At 40.4% G+C, this 21,301-nt stretch overlaps 1 protein-coding gene across 4 annotated transcripts in view; it reads left to right on the top strand.

Annotated features, from left to right (window-relative positions):
* Cpa6 (carboxypeptidase A6) overlaps positions 1-21,301 on the top strand; it is a 341,877-nt gene that overhangs the window by 269,045 nt on the left and 51,531 nt on the right. For all 4 annotated transcript variants that reach the window (XM_005066753.3, XM_040741440.1, XM_040741441.1 and 1 more), the window contains 2 exons: positions 5,358-5,468; positions 6,356-6,446. In XM_005066753.3, coding sequence (XP_005066810.1) covers positions 5,358-5,468; positions 6,356-6,446 — 202 coding nt within the window. The remainder of the gene's footprint in view (positions 1-5,357; positions 5,469-6,355; positions 6,447-21,301) is intronic.

Genomic DNA, 21,301 nt, shown 5'->3' on the forward strand with positions numbered 1-21,301 from the left:
TATATTGTGTCTTCATTCTCATTGAATTTGAGGAAGTCTTTAATTTCTTTTTTTTTTTATTTCCTCTTTGACCCAGGGATGGTGCAGTTCAGCATTATTCAATTTCCATGAGTTTGTAGGCTTTCTGCAATTTGTGTTGTTGTTGAATTCTAATTTTAAAGCATGGTGGTCTGATAGGACGCATGGAGTTATTCCAAATTTTTGTAGCTGCTGAGGTTTGATATGTTGCCAAGTATGTGGTCGATTTTTGAGAAGGTTCCATGTGGTGGTGAGAAGAAGGTATATTCTTTTTTATGTGGATGAAATGTTCTATAGATATCTGCTAATCCCAGTTGGGTCATTACTTCTATTAGACCCTTTGCTTCTTTGTTGAGTTTCTGTCTGGTATTCCTGTCTAGTGGTGAGAGTGGTATGTTGCAGTCTCCCACTATAACTGTGTGGGGCTTTAGATGAGATTTCAGTTCTAACAATGTTTCTTTAACGAATGTGGATGCCTTTGTATTGGGGGCATAGATGTTCAGGATAGACACTTCATCTTGGTGGGTTTCACCTGTGATGAGTATGTAATGAACTCCTTCATCTCTTTTGATTGATTTTATTTTAAAGTCTAGTTTGTTAGATATTAGGATTGCTACCCCTGCTTGTTTCTTGGGTCCATTTGATTGAAAAAAAATTTTCCCAACCTTTAACTCTCAGGTAATGTCTGTCTTTGAGGGTGAGGTGTGTTTCTTGTATGCAGCAGAAGGAAGGGTTCTGTCTTTGAATCCATTCTGCTAGTCTGTGTCTTTTTATGGGTAAGTTAAGGCCATTAATATTGAGGGATATTAATGACCATTGATTGCTCATCCTTCTTCGATTTGCAGTGGTTGGTGGTGGTGGAATTATGTGTGGAATTTGACCCCTTTGTTCTTTTGGCTATTGGTAGAGAGGGATTCTCTAATGCCTATGTTTTTCTGATTGTAGTTAGCTTCCTTGGGTTGGAGTTTTCCTTCCAAAATTTTCTGTAGGGCTGGGTTAGTGGACACATATTGCTTGAATCTAGTTTTGTAATGGAATATCTTGTTTTCTCCGTCTATAGTGATTGAGAGCTTTGCCGGGTATAGTAGTCTGGGCTGGCATCCATGGTCTCTTAGTGTAGGTAGAATATCTATCCAGGACCTTCTGGCTTTCAGAGTTTCCATGGAGAAGTCAGGTGTAATTCTGATAGGTCTGCCTTTATATGTTACTTGACCTTTTTCCTTAGCTGCTCTTAATATTCTTTCTTTATTCTGTATGTTTGGGGTCTTGATTATTATGTGGCGAGGGGATTTTTTTTTGTGGTCCACTCTATTTGGTGTTCTGTAGGCTTCTTGTACCTTCATTGGCATGTCTTTCTTAAGGTTGGGAAAGTTTTCTTCTATGATTTTGTTGAATATGCCTTCTGCCCCTTTGAGGTGGATTTCTTCTCCTTCTTCTATACCTATTATTCTTAGGTTTGGTCTTTTCATGGTGTCCCATATTTCCTGGATGTTTTGTGTTAAGGATTTGTTGGACTTAAGGTTTCCTTTGGTTGATGAATCCATTTCTCCTAGTGTATCTTCAACACTTCATATTCTCTCTTCCATCTCTTCTATTCTGTTGGTAATGCTTGTATCGGTAGTACCTGACTGTTTGCCCAGCTTTTCTATTTTTTGCCTTTCTTCAGATTGTGTTTTTTTTATTGTCTCTATTTCAGTTTTCAACCCTTGCAGTGTTTGCATTGCTTCTTGCAATTTTCGGTTTATCTTTTTGTCGATTTGTTGCCTTTTATGAATTTTTTGGTTTGTTCTTTCTTCCATTTTCTTGAATGTTTTGGTTTGCTTTTTGATCCATTTCTTGCATTTTTTGCTTTGTTTCTTCTTCCATTTCCTGCCTTTTTGGTTTGTTTCTTCTTCCATTTCTTTAATTTTTTGGTTTGTTTTTTCTTCCATTTCTTTGAGGGATTTTCCTATATCCTCTTTTAAGGCCTCTATCATTTTCATGAAAGTGGTTTTAAGGTCATTCTCTTCTGCTTCGTTCGCATTGGAATGTTGGAGTCTTGCTGGTGTGGAGTCTCTAGAATCTGGCGGTGTCATATTTGTTTTTCTGTTGCTGACTGTGTTTTTGTATTGTCTCTTTCCCATCTCTTCTTCTAGTGGGTGCAGAAAGAGCCCCTTACTGGTCTGGGGACCAGAGTTCCCTTTTGGTGGGTGCTAGCAAGTCCAATAATCTGGTGGTTCTTCTATTCCTTGTCCTCGTTCTGGTCCTGTGGGTGGAGAAGAAGAACAGGAATCTGGGACGCTTAGCCTCCTACCTGGTCCCCTGGACCCTATGCTGGGTCCTGTTGTACCTGATCCTGAACAGCTACTCCCCTGGTCTCCCTGGCTCCTCTGGTTTCCCAGTCTCGTTTGGTGGGAGAGAAGACCTGGAGTCTGGGGTGCTTGGCTCCTGCTGGGATTGGGAGTTCTGTGCAGTTCCCAGGCGATCCGCAGGCACTGGAACACAGACCGGGAAGCTGGCCTGTTTACCTGATGCTGCCCCTGATGCTGCAGCAGGAACAGCTGCTTCCCTGGACTCCCTGCCTCCTCTGGTTTCCTGGTCTCGTTGGTGAGAGAGAAGACCTGGAGTCTGGGGTGCTTGGCTCCCATCGGGATTGGAAGCTCTGTACAGTTCCCAGGCGATCCGCAGGCACTGGAACACAGGCCGGGAAGCCGGCCTGTTTACCTGATGCTGCCCCTGATGCTGCAGCAGGAACAGCTGCTTCCCTGGACTCCCTGCCTCCTCTGGTTTCCTGGTCCGCTAGATATCATTCTTGACAATGTTTCTGATCAGTACTATAGTTTTGCTTTGGAATAAATTTTCCTTGCTACTTTGGAAAAAAAAAACAAGCTGGTGAAGGGTGGACTCAGGCAGTCCACGAATGCCTGAGTAAAAGAACAACAAATATTTATTTAGGGAACACTCACACACTAAAGGAAAATAACTGCTATGACTTCTGCCCTTCAAGGTGCAGGATTCAATGATGCAAGATGATGATCAGTTCTCAGACCATCATCCTACTGTTTTCATTTAAATGGGGTTGATTATAAATGCTCAGTCTCTTTCTAAAGAAAAAATAGAGTATGATATAGAAATGAATACTTTGCATTGGTATGGATTTTGGTACAAATTTAAGGTCAATTTTATTATATGCATATTTCTACTCTTCTTTAGTATTATGTTTATACAGTTCATTTAAAATGTAATATATACTTAAAAATACAGATTAATAGATAGCCATCTATAATAGTCAAACTTATAGTCATATTAGTTAGGTTTTCTAGATATACAGAGGTATATTTTAGATAGATAGGCCTTCTTCAAAACCTTTCAAAGAGATACAGAATATGGCATTTAAAATGATTTGTTAGTTTAGGGTTCTTCGTAACAATGAGACACATCTCCTGGAAGCACCAATTATGTCAGAGAGGATGATAGGAATCAAAGAAATTCATTATGGAGTTTGACATGCATGTGGCAAATGATAGCCATTTGGACAAGAAATTGCTCTTACCTGAACTGCTTGACAGTACACTGTCCAAACTGGACAAGCAGGTTACAAAGGAAAGTGACAACTGAACTTGCCAAGGGACAGGATGGTCCATCAAGGTTCCTGCTTCATCAAAAAGTCTGCCAGACACTCCAGCCTGGGCTACTACCAAGGACCATGTCTATGTTTGTGATCCTACTACAGCCGGGGTCTATGTTGATGTTCATTGTCCATGGCAATACCAAAGACCACATGGATACCCAGGGGCTTGGCCACTACCTGTGGCTATGTTGGTGTCTGAGGACCATGTTGCCACCAGGGCCATGCTGATCTGGGAGACCTGCATTGCCATATGGAACCATGATGTCATCCAAGCCCAGGCTGCTGCCTAGGGTCATGTCTGGATCTATGGTCCAGCAGCAGTCAGGATCTGAGTTAATATCCATGACTCCTGTTACCACTGAGGGCTGTGTGGATGTAAGGGGTCTGAATAGCCACTTGAGACCATGTTGGTATCCAAGGGCCTTATTCCAACAGAACCATACTGATCTGGGTGCCCTGTACTGCCACAGGGGTCATGGTAACATACAAACCCAAGCTCTTGCTGATGGCCATTTCTGACTCTGTGTTCCTGTTGCAGCTGGGGTCTGCAATGTTGTTCATGGCCCATGATGCCACAGGAGTTATAGGAACCATGCATGTTGAAATCTGAGGTTCATGCTGAGCCACACCCCCCTCACTGACCCTGGGATAGCTGCCCCTGCACCTTGCTGGACACTGCAGCAGGAACACTGGCCCTGCCCCTCACCATAGGTGTGGGAGAGCTGGCCCCAATGTCATGGGCCTAGGAGGGCTGGCTCTTCCCCTTTCCTGAAGGGGTGGTTCCAGTGACCCCAAGTGTCCAGCTCAGCTACCACCCAAACCATCATCCTGGGCCTTGCATTGACCCACCCTAGCATCTTTGACCTGCTGGAGTGTGTGAAGGGACTGGTCTTGCAGAGCAATAACCTCAGGATCTCTGTGACTCGGGACAACAGCAGGATATCTGAGAGAAGTTTTGGTGAGGGTCCAGTGACAATGGTGTGCCAGAAGCCTTGAACCAGACCAGGGACTCATTATAATGAACATTATGTGGGAGGGGCTGATTGGACAAAAGGCTATACTGCATGACACACTATAAAAACCAATACCACTAGGTTGAATAAAGAGGTATTAGAAAGAGGAGGAGCAAGGTAAGGTTTTTTTGTTTTGCTTTGTTTTTAATTGATTTGGGGATATTCTTTTGTGGGGGATGTTGCAGGAGTGAGGGGAAGATTGGAGGGACTGAGAGGGGAGTGGGATTGAAGTTCATGTTGTGAAATTCCCAAAGAATCAATAAAGAACTGAGTTATTTTTTTAAAGTACCATTTAGAACTCTGAAGCCAGTCTCTCCTAGCTGTTGGTCCTGGGGCCAATATGTGATTATCTGAGATCTGGCTTAAGTTTTGTGTTGTTCATTTTGTTTTTCATTTACCAGCTTTGTGTTAATAGAAAGTCCATTCACTGGAGGATTTGCCTGGCATTTCTATGGTAAAACAGAGGGATTTGCAGCAACAACAAAAAGTTGTTATTATTATTGGTAATAAAATGCCAATCTTGATATTATTACCAGTAATATTTGTAATCAAGAGTCTCATTCAGAGAAAATAACAGAGCACAGTTCACTTGGCTTATTACTTTTCAGCCAAGCATGCATGGTCTTTCTCTAAACAGAAAGGATTTCTCACACTTGTTTTTTTTCCCTTAAATCACTTTGGCATCCATCAATAAGAATGTCTCCTTTGTGTTTCAGGCCCTTCTGACCTATAAGACTGACCCAGCCATGAGAAAAATGTTGAATCATCTCTACTTCTATATCATGCCTGTGTTTAATGTCGATGGATACCATTTCAGCTGGACACATGTAAGTTGCTTTGCCTATAAAATTGAGAAGGGGACTGAATAGATCACAAAAAAGTGAAAGGAGTTTCCTTATCAACCCACTAGTGGGTTCAAGAGACATGAGAGGCTTCCTCCACAATCATTTTCATAATTTGCTTTCGCATAAATTTCATAGAAATAAGGATTTCCCTTTCCAAATAAATTATTTTTTTCCAAATAAATTATTAAAAATCACTGGCATCACCTAATTTATTCAAATTGCCTATAAAGATAAGCCAAAAGAGAAGGGAGTGAAAACGATTAAAATAAATTATACCAAGATGTGTAAGGGAAAAAAGGGCCAAAAATATAGGAGACACTAAGATGGTATCAGGAAGCAGGGCATGAGGCTGTGCCAGGGCTAATCCTTGCCTCTGTTTTCTCCTAGCTGGTCTGTGCATAGAGGAACTAGCCCCAACATGTCGTGCTTTTACACACCAGGCAACTGAAATACGTGTGAATATTCTTTTGTGCTCTTAGTTTTAACTCTCAACTTGACACAATCTAGAATCACCTGGCATCTGATCAGACTGGACTGTGGGCACATCTGTGGGGGATTGCCTGGATTGTTAATTCATTTAGGAAGACCTAGGCCACTGTGGGCAGTCCCATTTCATGGACATGGATTACGTAAGAGAAAAGAAAGCTAAGTGCTAAACAATCAAGCAAAAATGTATTTATTCTCTTTTTTCAATAAGACCATCTACTTGAATTCCTGTCTTGACTTCCCCCAAAATGATAGACCACAACCTGGAATTGTAATCCAACAGACCCTTTCTCCTCCAAGTTTCCTTTTGTCCAGCAACTGAAATGAAATTAGAACATCTTTTAAGTACTTTGTTCTCTGCCTGATGTTTTAACCGTGTGTAGGATCGATTCTGGAGAAAGACAAGGTCAAGAAACTCTAGGTTTCACTGCCGTGGAGTTGATGCCAACCGAAACTGGAAAGTGAAATGGTGTGGTAAGTTGGATTTTAAGCACCACAACAAATAAATAAATGAAAAATAAAAAGACAGGGGTAAGAACGCCATAGTTATGACTTTCAAAAGAAAGTTTAAAAATGATTTTTAATATGTAAAATAAATCTTAAGTTTTAAATTTGTCAGCCTAATCTTGAAAATTTGCCTTGTCCAACCATAATACAAGGGGAGATGTTTAGGTTTACGGCAACTTGAAAGAGGCAGGCAGGGATGAGGAGGGAATAAGAAAACTGGTTGACTGGAATACTTGAACAGACACAGGATTGCAGAAGGAGGGAGTTGTACAGAGCTGCCCATATACAGAATCTATAATTAAGTGCTTCAAAGTATAGACCATAGAAATCGATTCATTCTATTGTGTTTGGAGGTTTGTATTGGAAGCCACTGCCCCAACCCACCCGTATCAGACAGAATAACTGAGCATGGACCCAGGCTCCTTCCATCTATCCAGGCAAACGTCCTCAATCAACCATAACTGTGAATAAGAACATAGAACTGCTGAAAAAAATGACCTCATATTATGATAGACACAGTTTGATTCTGATCAATGATTTGGACGACTCTTTAATCTGTAAAGCTGTAACACCATCTCATGAGATTCTTAAAGGGCCTAAAGGATTTTTCACAGGTAATGCCTAACTCACTTCCACTGGCCTTCCTCCCCATATCTACAACACTCAGTTAACTCCTGAGCCTTAAACCAACTGTTGAAACACTTCCTTTCTTCATGTGAGGTAAGTGATCTTCAAAGTGCTTACATTTGTTAAGAAGAGGACACATTGCATGAATACCGTGTGGTATTACCGACGACTTATTGGGTCTGCAAATTGTTTTCTCCAAACTAGGCTAAGTTGGTATGTTCATGCTAATTCTCTCTGGATATTTGCAACACCTCTCTCTAACTTAACCTCCAGGGGCTTTTCAAAGGTGAGGATGTCAAGATGGAACCCCCAGGAATGGCATTAGTGTCCTTATAAAAGAGACCAAACGAATTTGATTTCCTTTTCTTCCATGTAAAGAAACAACTATAAGGCTACACCTATGGTAAAATTGGTCCTCATCAGAGACTGAAATATCTAATACCTTGATCTTAAACCCTCTACTCTCTACAGCTTTGAACCACAAGTTTCTGTTTATAAATTACCTAATTTGCTGTATTTTGCTCTAGCAACCAAAATATACTTATATACTCCCTCAATCCTCTAATTTAAAAAAAAATTGGAGCTGTAGAGATGGCTCAGCCATTATAGGGTAGGCTCACAATCAAAAAGTAAAAAAAAAAAAACTGTGTATGTGTCTGTGTGAGCATTTATGCATATATGTGTGAGAGTACATGCTCCTATATGCACACTGAAGCCACAGAAGGCATTCCTTCTCTGCAACTCTTCCAAAACATGAGGATCATGTTTTCTTGGCCAGGCAAGCCCCAACAATCCCCCTGTCTCTACCCTTTCCTGGAGCTGGGCTTGTTGTGTACATGATTACCAACTCCAGTTTCCAAGATTGCTCAGCAAGTACTCATAACATCTGAGACATTTCTCCGGCCTATGATATTTTTAAAATCCCCCTTTCCATTTCTTCTGGTGGAGGCATTCACAGCCTCAACCCCCATTTACGTTCCACCAGTTAGTGAGAGCCTGTATCCATCTGTATATCACATGTATTCCACAATCATCTCAGCAGAGTGCACAGGAGGGGAAGTGATCTGCGTAACACTAGCAGGCAGGCCGGTAGCTCTGCTATGTAACCTTAGAGTGCTGATTATATTCAGTTGCAAAGACAGGAGAGCCTTGCTGCTCTTTGTTCTTTCTTAACCCCGCGTGTTTCTTGATTTCTGTGTTTTCACTGCAGTCCCTACTAAAAGGCTTTTGATTCTTCCCAGTTATTTTTTAACCATTGATTTTTTTTTCTATGATTCAACCCTGGGGACACAGAAAGGATTATATCAAACTTCTCTTGCAAAATAGACTGGCATAAATAATGTGCAAATGCAGACAGCCAGGCTAGGACCATCTCTCGGGCCCTAGGATCTCTGCAGTGAATCCCGGTGATCTAAAGACAGGGATACACAGACTGCCTCTCTCTCTCAGCCTGGGGTCTACCCTACTATAGCTCTGAGCTTAATGAGACAGGGAACCATTCTGAGGGAACTACTGTAATGTGGGGAGGTATAAGTTTATTCAGGAAAAGGTGTGAGTTTCCTATTATAAACATCCGCAGTAAATACCCAGGACCGGTGAAGGCAGAGTCAGTATCAAGCTGAAAACACAGCTGTTTTCAGGAGATACAGCTGCGTCTTACCGTGGAAACCCGCAGACTCCCACACACTTTGCAGCAGTGGGGTGGAGAAACAGCTTGGAGAGAACATGTGGAAAAAGCAGGAACACCTTCCTATTGCTTCGCAGCTCCCCAGCGGGACCTTTTGGACCTAAAATGAATGCTTCTCAGAAAGACCAGCAGAGGGACATGTGCTGCAAATGGGGAGCTCACACATTTCTTTTATCCATTCATTCGCCAGCGTTCATCGGGTGCATGGATCTCTGGTAGTCACTGTGCTTTTTCTCCTTCCTCTGCGCACTCTCTGTGGAGTGTGTCGTGAGCACTGGTCTTCCTAAATTGGAACAAATCCAGAAGAAAGGCAAAGCTTTAACCCCTGAATAATCAAGTGTTCATAAACTCCGAATTACTGTTTAGGAAAACATACAGAACAGAAGAATATGATTACAAATCACATTTCTAGAAAGGGACTATATGTGCTATAGGGACTTACGTCTGTAATATAGTAATTAGTATCTGTAATATAGAAGACTCATATCTATAATATAAAGACTTGTACCTATGAAATACAAGGACTTGTATCTACAATGTAGACTTGTCTTTACAATCCTATAAAATACAGGATTCGTATCTTCAATATAGTACTTTGTATATAAATATAGGATTTATATCTACAATAAAGGACTACTATCTATACAGGGACTTATATAGATGATGCAGAAATTTGTATCTCTAAGGATGTATATCTATAATATAGAAGTTGTGTCTATAAAAGGGCTCTCACTGCATGACAACCCAGTATAAAAACACACACAAATGATTTAAGCAGATACTTATTATAAAGAAGATATTTCAGTAGAAAATAGCACCTGAATATGTCCTCAAAAATATGCATCAAAACCACACCAGGGTACCACTTCACATACACTAAGACAGGTAATAAAACAGATAAGTATTAGGGAGGGTAGGAAAAGCAGAAACATTCAAGCTTGCTGGTGTGGCGTGAAATGCAGTCATTTTGGGAACAGTTTAGCATTTCTACAAAAATTTACTATTAAGCTACCATCTGACATGGAAGTTCTACCCCTAGACACATGCCCAATAGAAATGAAAAAGTCAAAATGTCAGCCACACAATGGCCTGTGAGTGAATAGCCATAGCACCAGTGTAAGAAAAAAAAAAGGCAAAAACCTAATGTCTACCAACTGATGAATAGGTAAGCAAAATACTTCCCTGGAGGAAGGGAACATTATTCCCTGTCAGGATTCCTAAGTCTATAGCCAGGACAGACTCCTGTAACAAAAGACAGATTAATAAAGTTAACATGAGACTCCTGTTGCCAGGATAAACTCCAAGCCAAGATAATGCAGCACTCTGGCCCACTCAGCATCATCGACAAAGAACAGTTGCTTGTAGAGATGTACTAACATGAACGGAACAAGAGATCTGTGTGTTAAATAAGCTCTGAGAGATGAACATATTTCCAGTCTTTTGTAGATGAACTTTCAGCAGGGAAGTAGCAAGACAAAGGAAAGCATCCTTGGGCTTCGAGTTGGAAGTAGCAGTGGGAGGGCCTGGTTCCTAAGTTGGTTATGTAAGTTCCCTGGCTGGACTCCCAGGATAAGGACCACAGGCATCTCTAGGGATGTTTCTGGGGGAGAAGGGAGGGGTACATCTTTGTGAATGTATCTTGCTCTTAGGCGCACAGGAAGATGGGGGTCTTTTCTGCCTCTCCTCTTAAGTGTCTTTCGTGGCAATCCTTCAGATTCAGGGAAGGCACATGCTGGTCTCTTTTGCCATGGTAAACTGGGGGGGGGGGAGCAATAGAAAGAAGTGAAGTACTGGCATAGGCTTCAATGTAGATGGGCCTTGAAAACACGGTGCTAAGTGAAATAAGCATGCACCAAAGACAAATCACCACAGCGTTGATATGAAGTATTCAGAATAGGCAAACCTATAGAGACAGAACAGGCACGTGATTGTCAAAAGCTAGCATGAGGAGAAACAGGGGAATGACTCCCATCAGGTAAATGGTTTTATTCTTGAAGCGACGGAAATATTTTGAAATCCAATTGAGGTGGTTATTGTGAATGTAGTAAAAGCCATTGAGTTGTACACCGTTAAGTAGTTAGCTTTGTGGTATATGAGCTATAGCTATTATAAAAAATAGACAGTGATGATCTTACAAAAGATTTCTAACCTTCTATTGAGGAGCACTTAGGCATTTATTTAAGTACAGTCTCTTCAGAATACTCATTTTCCTAGTATCATAAACTTAAGAGTAAGATAGAGATAATTGTGGTTTTTATAGAATGTATTTATGTGTTCTATCCAAAAAAAAAAGATGCTCTCTTTTGGATAGACATGCTTCTTTATTAAAAAGAATGATATGCAGATATGTTGATAGATTATCTGGGGGGAACAGAGAAACCTTTACAGGCTGGTGGCTCCTAGTCAACACCTGTCAAATAATAGAAGGCCACTCGCTGGCTGGCTTCCTAAGAGGCCGGTCCCTGCAGCTGGAGGGCTTTTGTTTCGAGAGAGCTGTACTGAGAACCTAAGTGGCATTGCTCTGAAAATATAAAGAGTTTCAGTGACTAGATCTAGGACAAGGACATGGGGTGGGAAATATATTGCTACATTGTCTATGGGGAAACTGGGGTTCAAAGATATATAAGGATTTTAATCAATCTTCCCAGAAAAAATACAAATTCTCTTTAGCATTTTGCAACAGCAGTCATTGGAGGTGTTCATACAATCTAGTCATTCACTAAGGATCTGTGGATCTGCAATGAGAGGGCCTAAGGAAATGCTGATTTGGCCTTAAAAATAAGCTGAGGGTGAGAACTAATCCGTACCCAATGCTCAGAGGCCAGGAGCCTACAGCAAGAAGATGTTGCCTTAGGAGGCTGAGAAGCTTCATAGCTGGAGATTCACAGACAAGTGCTGGATAAAACTTTTGGCTGATAATGACAGAGATAAGTGATTTGATAAAACAGATAGCAAGACACCTGTCACTTCTGTTGGTGGTGCTTCTAGTATATGTAATGTTAATCCCATTTAAGACAGGATCAAAATGAATATTAAGCACTTCCTACATTCTGCAAGGTGAAAACTCTATCATAAATTTCTGAAATAATGAGTTCACACCTGACTTTCAAATAATTATCCATGATCCTAGAGAGACATGAAGAGGAAATCTATTGACTGTTCTCAGTCTTCACTTTGTGGAAAATTAAATGTGAAAAGGTATATTCATTAACTAATATCTTCTGTAAGAGTCAGAGAAATTTTAAATTATAGTCTAGTAATCTACCAAAAGAATAATAGAATTGCTTTGTCCAAAATTTTAAGAAAGAAAAAAAAATATATTGCCCAATCACTGTGAAGTATGTTGGGCCATCCATGACAGTTGTTTTGATCTACAAGTCCATGTAAAATTTGCAACATGGTGATAAGTTCTCCAAGGAAGGGTGTTTGTTTCCCTAGCCAAAACTTAGCACCTTTCCCGGCAACAGGTTCTTTTTTAATCTATACTTTCACCAAAGGTTTGGCCCTTTGAGGTCCTGAGGGTCTGTCTAAGCAATTCCGTCTGACCCTTACACTCAAGGACTCTAATCTGATCTGTTTCCCATACAACACCAGTAGGATCCTCCGGGTGGGAGGATCAGCACACAGCCCAGACTTGCCTTCAACTCTTCATAGTTCTGAGACCTTCCTTGCATATCCAAACTGATACTTTGATAATTTAGATATGTTTATAGCCAGAGACTTTATCAACATACTTGTCACAATTCTGTCATTTTACCAGGAAATCCAGCTATCATTTTCTTTTTACATAAACACAATTAGAATTAAGTTGTCCCTTCATCTTGATGATTTCAGGACTTTCTATTGTCATCCTAATCATGTCTACAGTGATCTTACATGACTCTAATCTTATAGAATAAACCAATATGAGGCCACTTATTTCTTTGCTGTCTCCTACAAGCAATAATATCCTAGGGATATTGGAGATTTTAGAGAAAAATGTGTACGTTGGAACTGAAGAGATGATGACTCAGTGGTTTAGAGTACTTACTGTTCCTGCAGGGAATCTGAGTTCTGTTCTCAGCATCTACCTGGAGTGGCTCCTAACTACCTGTAAATCCAGCTCCAAGGGATATAGCACCCTCTTCTGGCTACTGCAGGAACCCACACACAAGCTACATCTTTTCCTATTGTTTCCATTTATAATGCTAAAGTGTCCTTTTAATTACCTCTTTAGAATGTTACTCAACTCTGTTATCTGGTCTCTATAGCATTATTTGATTCCCTAAGGTGTTCTTAACTCCTTCCAGTATTCCTAGAACTCAGCAAACTTAAACACATTTTTTGCAAACTTCATTCTTTCTTTATAAACAAAGCCGGAAAAAAAGTGCTCCCAAAGTTCAAAGAAAAAACAAAAAGCTTTCATTTTCTTCTCTTCCAGTCACAGTTTTCCAGTTCCATAACCAACAAGAGCTGTTTTACCTCTTGTGAAGTTGCTCTGTTGTTCTTTTTTCTAACCAAGAAACCTATTTTGTGCAAAAATCAGTCCTCCTCCTTATCTTATAATCCATACTCCTTATTAATAACATACCCAGTTACTTTATAAAATAACCTTCCTGGGGCTTGAGAGATGGCTCAGTGGTTAAGAGCACTGACTGCTCTTCAAGAAGACCTGTGTTCAATTCCCAGTACCCACATAGCAGCTCACAACTGTCTATAGCTCCAGTTCTAGGGGACCTCACACCCTCACACAGACATAGGTGCAGGCAAAACACCAATGCACATAAAATAAAAACAAATAAATTTAAAAAATAAAATGGCCTTCCCATTAACACAGACAGTAAACAATGTTTGGTACTAATGATATTTTGTATATACCTAAAATGTTTATTTCTCTGATTAGTCATATGGGTAAACATGTTAAGTAATAACATCCATTCTGGCATTATGAATAAATACCTTTGCCAAGTGTTTGATAAGATGATGGCAAGGTTTTAAAACCTTCTGAAAATAGCTTGATTTGAGTATCACTGAAAACAGCAACATGTAAGGGCGATCTTTTGAAGGGCAACACAGACAGCAGGCTCTCTCTTTTGGCTCTTGGGACACTGGGCTTGCAAGTAATTTTGAAGTCCAATAATTTTCCTGCCTGTGTTTAGCTGGCAACTCAATATGCGGCTCAGTCTTCGGAGGCCCTCTACTGTTGCCTCAAACAGAGTAAGAGTTTTAGTTTGGAGGTAGTCTTGGTTTGGGGAGGGTGTGTTAGCTTTTGTCACCTAATCCCTTTCCTGCCACGCCAGCTGCTCTTCAGCCTCAGCATGTCTGACTGCTTCAGGAGCAAACCACACCTCTCAACTAACTGTCCTCCTGCCACCTTGGTTACACCCAAGCAGTCCTGCTTATTGTATTTCTTTGTAACAATTCCCAAACTTTACAACAGGGTGTTCCTTCTAGATCACTGTTATTCAATATTTCCTTAGATTCCCGACTCCTTTTCATTTATAAACTTATTTTTAATCTAACCTATTTGAAGTGACATCTCTGTTATTCAAAAAAAAATCTTGGTTGATGTGACCCGAAAAAAGCACTGATATTTGGTATACACAGGTAATCAGTGTACTTAGAAAGCTAAGCCAGGAGGGCCAGAAAAGCTAAACCAGCCTAAGTTACATAGTGATACCCTGCCTCAAACACTAAAGAAAGAAGTTGCCTGAAGGTGGGGTTTAAATGAGTCCACCTGACCCAAGAAAAATGATTAGGTAATTATAGGGAAGAACTTACACAGTTAAGAGTAAATAACCGCCTCGGTCTTTCTGCTTCAGAAGATGCAGTCTCTACCCTTCCAGTGCTCTCTGCAACCCAAGAGAGCTCAAATCAGCCCCTCTTCTACCTTATAAAGGGTCACACCTGAGCCGGGCGGTGGTGGCGCATGCCTTTAATCCCAGCACTCAGGAGGCAGAGGCAGGCTGATCTCTGTGAGTTCGAGGCCGGGCTGGACCGATAGCCTCCAAAACAATACAGAGAAACCCTGTCTCGTAAAAAAAAAAAAAAAAAAAAAAAAAAAAAAGGATCACACCTGAACTTGAAACCACACACAAAATCCATACCAATGCAAACCAGGATTTGGCCATGGGTCTGGGTTTTCTCAGGATCCCCATGGTATTGAGAGTGCCCCAAAACAGCAGGAAGCAGTTTGGAGAGAACTATGGTTTAAATGGTTAATGATCACAGTCAATTTCTATCTAAAGAAGGAAAGGGAGTACGATACAGAAATGCATACTTTGCATTGGTATGGATTTAGTTTACTAATACAAATTTAAGGTCAGTTTTGTTATAGGTATATTTCTACTCTTGTTTAGATATTGTGTTTATACAACTCTTTTAAAAATGTAATATACAATTAAATACAGATTATAGTCAGTCACCTTTGATATTCAAAATTTATAATTATGTTAGTTAGGTTTTCTAGATATACAGAGATATATTTCAAATGGATAGGTAGTCTTCAAAACCTTTCAAAGACGTACAGATTATGGCATTTAAAATGGTTTATTAGGGTTTTTCATGACAATGAGACACAACTGCTCCTGGCAACATCAATTATTACATCAGAGAAAAAGATGGATATTGTTATGGAATGTGCCTTCAACATAGCAGGAATACCCATTTGGACAAGAAACTGCTCTTGCCTGGACTGTATGACAGCACGCTGTCCAAACTGGACGTGGAAGTTACAAAGAAAAGTGACTGCTGAACTTGCCAAGAGACAGGATGGTCCTTCAATATTCCAGCTTCACAGAAATGTCTGCCAGACACTATAGCCTATGGGCTGAAGAGAGATGCCCCAGCATTACAGAGGAATTTTGGGTGACTATCCAGGCAGTGAGATGTCTCTGTCAATTCTAGAGTTATATATATATATATATATATATATATATATATATATATATATATATATATATCTGAGGTCTTTGATGGAGTTAAAGACAGAAGATAATTATGGTTATGGTTTTCCTTAGTTATAATAAAAGATTAGTTACATATAAAACTTTAGACTCACAAGAATAGGAGAGATGATAAAATATGTTCTTTAAATTTTGCCAGATGTTAATGGACTAAATATTTTTAGCTATAGGTCTTGCTAGATAACTGTTTTGTTATATATAATTTTACTATGTTAAAGTTAAAACCTTCCTTTTTATTTAGACAGAAAAGAGGAGATGACGGGGGATGTCCTTCTGTGTATGTTTTCCTTGTTGGTTGATGAATAAAACACTGATTGGCCAGAAACCAGACAGGAAGTATAGGCGGGGCTATGAGACAAGTAGAATTCTGAGGAGAGGAGGCAGAAAGTGAGCAGCCACGGAGTTGTCATGTAGCTACCAGGAAGATGGGACTCCGGGCATTCTCCAGTAAGATAAGGCCATGTAGAAATACACAGATTAATAGTTATAGGCTAATAATTAAGAGAGAGCTAGCCAAGAAGAAGCCTAAGCCATTGGTCAATCGGTTTATAATTAATATAGATCTGTGTGTTTATTTGGAGCTAAATGACTGTGGGACCAGGAGGTACAGAAAATTCCATCTACAGTTGACCACATTTGTTGGTACACTCCAGTAGTCCCAACACTTGGGAGACTAAGGGCAGAGGGTTGTAAGTTCAAGGCCAGCTTGGGCTAAATAGAGAGATATGTCTCAGATAAAACAATAACAAAAACATTTCACAATACCATGTAATAATAAATATATACACAGTGAAAAAATAAAGAATCTCTTAAAATGCCATACAGTTGTGGGTTAACAATAATGTTCTCACCTTCCATTATTAAAATCATTTTTTATTGTGATATGGTGATAGCAGCAGAAATATGATCATCACTTCACCTCTGTGCTGCCATTCACTGTACGGGAGCGCACTACAGAACTTTAGTGCGACAGAAGTCAGAAGGGGAATAAAGATGACAGTGTGACAGTTTAATATTTTTTAATATAAGGAGATTTTATTTTACAATATGAGAAAAACATACCAAATACATTTCCTATAGTAATCCCCACAGAAGTTATCAGGCACATGACTGAATTTGTACATTTGTTTTTTTCAGCTACTATTTGTTGAGCTGGTTGTGGAGGAAACAGCAATGAATAAAATAAGCTAGGTCAGGCTATGGTAGATGGATGGCCTGCAAGAAATAACAACAGCAGGAAAATGATAAGAAGTTGCTCCTGGTGGGGTGGGTTAGCAAGCTGAGGTAGCAGAGGGAAGCCTACCCTGGTGACGCTGAAGAGTGTAGGTGTCTCTAGGGAAGGAGCCATAAAGACTGCTAGAACAGTAAAGTCTTCAGGCTGGGAAGAACTTTGAGATGCGTAAGACAGAGAGGCGGGCAGAGAGGCATGACTGGTGCTGATGCAGCTGGCAGGTAAGGTAGGTCCTGCGCTGTAGTAAAGATGCTCAGTTCTTCTCTGAATGACATGAGCAAACACCAGAGAGCTTTGAAGAAGCAGCAACTTTAACCAACTTCCTTTGCAAGAGAACATCCTGGTTCCGTGTAACTACTGTATTTTAGAGGACAGACATTTGGATTCAAGTCATACTTTCCACTTGAAAGCATTGTTTTCAAAATATAATAAATGGGTTGATCTAAGAATATGGCTCTCTACTTTCTTAGATAAATGTGGTACATAACAGAATGAATGCTAAATGTAAGTGTATCTTCATTGCATAAAGAATCAAGTGTTCTTTAAAAAAAATGGAAATAAGCACCTTCAGGGCCTGTCAATTTAAATGTTGGTTTCAACAACACCACCCTCACAGTAGCATTCAGCATAATATTTGACCAGATATTAGCCAGATTGGCATATAAAAGTTAACCATCAGAGATACACATATAGTGGAAATATCTGTATACCTACATGTATTTACACAGTGAAGTCAGAAAAGCCTTCATGGAGATGATAGAATATTTAAATATTAAAATTGTATTTGTCAAGAGGTGTATTCTATCTAGGTAGGAGAAACACATGGAGGCCTTAAGATTATTATTTGAGATATGACAGGATGGATGGATCGTGAAAGAAGTGAGAGGCGCTGGCTGGGTGGGTAACAGAAGAGGGGATGAGGTAGAGGTACCCAAGATAAAGCAGCACATGCTAGCTTTGCTGAGCTTCTTGCCATGCCAACTTGCTGCTTCCATTCTAGAATCCGCTGGCATTTTGAGTACATGAGGCTATGTCACAGAGCAATCCACAAATAGTCACAGCACAGCACACCTTCAGGGTGTATCAGTTCCACTGAAAGGCTTTGAAAGGAGAATTATCTTTGTCCAAACAAATGTATAATTGAGTGAGCTGTGTAACTCACATAAACTTTGAAGGTAAAATGGAGCTTGCCAGAGGGTTCTGAGTTTACAGTCTATGCTGGTTTTGCCTCTTAGGTGTATTTTAATGGAAATGGCTGACAAACCAACAGTAATCAAGAGCCTCTCCTAGCATTCTGTTATATAACAAACGCCAGGACTCTAAGCTCATTAGAAAATGGGTTTGGGCTTATATTTTCTGAGCTTGCTCAACCCATCTTCTTATAGAGCCCAGAGCTGGACCCTCCTCATTGATCACTAAACTAGAAAATGCCTTACAGCTGGATCTCATGGAGGGATCTCCTCAGCTGAGTCTCCTTCCTCTGATGACTCTAGCTTGTGTCAAGTTGACACGCAAAACCATTTACAGATGGCCATTAACAACCATCTGTAAATCCAGCCCCAGTGTATCTCATGCCCTCTTGCAGCCTCTCGTCCTCCATGGCACTACACACACATAGATGGCACGTGATGTGTATACACACATGCAGGCAAAATTTTCATACACATGAAATAAAAATACATCTTTAAGGGGAAGAAAGCTTCTGAAGAAAATTCATACGATGCTGAGTATGGGGGATATGCTTTAACCACCAACACCTGAGACCCTGAGAAAAAAGGATCGTAAGTTCAAGACCATCCTGGGCCACAGAGTGGGTTCTGAGCCAACCTTGGCTACCTAAGGAGAGATGATTTTTAAAAAAAACAAGGCAGAACAAAAAAAAAAAAAACATAAAAAACGAAGACAGATCTAATATTGACTTTATAAACTTAGGTTCCCAATGTGGTTACAATTCCAACAAGTTTATGAAATATTTGAGTCTGTATGTAAATATAACAAATATATGGAGGGGGGAATGTACCAAAATACATTGATGATTTTGTACTATTTTATCTTCCTTTAAATTTTCCTTCAGTGATAAATATTCTGCCTTCGTGTTCCTCACACAGCCTCTAAGCATTTAGCTGAATAACCAATCAAGCTGCACAGCCAACAGTAGCTTTGAACTCCTGAAACTCCTGTCTCTGCCTGCCAAATGCTAGGATTTCAGGTCTGCCTTAAAAAGCATCCATTCTGTTTTTAAAGATAACCTATAATGAAACAAACCCCAGAGATAAGCCACTTAAGATCCTGTTCCACAGGAGGTTTTAAGTTAGGCACCTCTAACAATTAGCAAACTATATATATCCACCTATCCAATAACAAGTAGTCAGCCTTGAAATTATAAATACATATACAAGAAATATTAAATTGACTGAGCAGGGCGTATTCATAAATGTGTGTGTGCGTGTGCGTACACACACACACACTTGCTTGCACACTCAAACACTCGAGTGCAATTAGAGAAAAAGAAGCCATGAATGTGAGAAGGGTAAGGGGAAGTACAGGAGAGGTTGAAGGGAAGAGAAAGAAGGGGGAAATGGTATTATATTTTAACTTTATAACTGAAAATAAAAAACCCACTATATATCGCCACAGGAGTCATTCCATATTTATCAAGCTTTTGTGATGGTTATCTTTATTATCGGCTTGACTGGACTGAATAAACTAGGAAACACACCTCTGGACCAGTCTAGGTGTATTTGGGGAAATGTTACCCTAAATGTGAGACGAGTTGAGTGGCACCATTCCATGAATTGTGGTCCTAAACCAAAAGTGGGGGGGGATCAGGTGAACCCCTCTTTTCCCTTTTATCTGCTTCCTGATCTACCCCAATACAAGCACATTCCTGCCACTACAGGCTGAAGTATGATGGGCTGTGTCCTTAAGCCACACCCTAAAATAAAACTGCTTCTGTCTGGCATTTTGTCACAGCCGCAGGAACGGTAACTATGGCAGAACTAAGAGCAGGCACTCTCCCAGGAGGCTGGTTTGCAGTGCTTCTGCGGCATTCAGCTCAAGGACACAGTTCCCGAACTCAGCCTTCAAGTCCGTCTTTCCACCTATTTAAGTGCAAAGGACACACAAAATTACCTTCTCTCAAAATCTAACAAGAACCTATAGATATGTCTTTTATTTTATTATATAGCACAGTCATACATGCTAACAGAGATGGGTTAGAATCAAATTAGAAGAGTATGGACAAATAGGTAGTATTGTGCACTGCTCCTTTTGACTAAATGTGGAATTCTCTTAGAAATCTATTGTATTCACTTGTGAGAAACAATAACGAGAGATTAGGAACATCTCAAATGCCTGCCATTTTATTTTACCCATGAAGTGAAATCAGGCTTTTCACAGTATGGTTCACAGCCATAAATGGCTAATCATGGTTGTCAGCTACACCTGTCATCCGGCACAGCTGGGAAGGATTTTTCTTGGTTAGATTATTTGAGGTAAAGGCCACCCTAAGTCTGGGCCACACCTTCTGGTGGCAGTCCATATGAAAGGACATGGAAGAAGGAAGGTTTTGGCTTTGGATTGCTTGGCCTCACCCTCTCTGACAAGTTCATCTATTTTGTTCTTGCGGTCCCACTTTGCTGGTGTTAGAACCTTTAGGACACTAGTGTAGACTGAAAATTGTCAGCTCTCTAGGACTTCCCCTGAGACTCCAGCCCGAGACTGGGACCTGCTGCAACATCCAGGATCCCAGACCTTTCCATCCGTAGACAGCTATATTAAACTACATACATCAACATGCACACACTCACACATGCATACATAGGCACATACTTGCATACACGCATGCATGCAAACAACGCAAGAAAAAATGAGTGCTATGTAAAGAATGCTGTTGTTATTTTGATTGGCAGCCACAGTGGTGTTTCTCAACTCAGGTTGCAGTATCTGTGACCTCACGTGTCCAGGAATAAGCACTGTAGTTTAGCTATGGTTTGCTTCTGTCACCCAGAGCTTCCTGTGCTGGAAGCTTCTGCTTTGAAGTGGCAGTACTGAGGTGACAGAACATTGAAGACGTGAGAGACAGTGGGAAATTATGAGGTCAGTGGAGCAACTGTCCTTGAGATGAAATAAGGCAACCAGCTTTCCTGGGACCCCTGGCTAGTCTGTCAGGATGGTTGTCACAAAAGAGAAACCCTGAGCCCTACCTGGACTCCAGAGCCTTGCCTCAGTTCATCCTGATGCCATCATGTGACCTAACCCTAAGGATTTCCCACAAGAGACCAAATCAATGCAACAGACCCCTCCTGGACTTTGTGCCTCCAAAGGTGTCAGA

Source organism: Mesocricetus auratus, unplaced genomic scaffold (genome assembly GCF_017639785.1).
Source record: "Mesocricetus auratus isolate SY011 unplaced genomic scaffold, BCM_Maur_2.0 Super-Scaffold_6730, whole genome shotgun sequence".
NCBI lineage: Eukaryota > Metazoa > Chordata > Mammalia > Rodentia > Cricetidae > Mesocricetus > Mesocricetus auratus.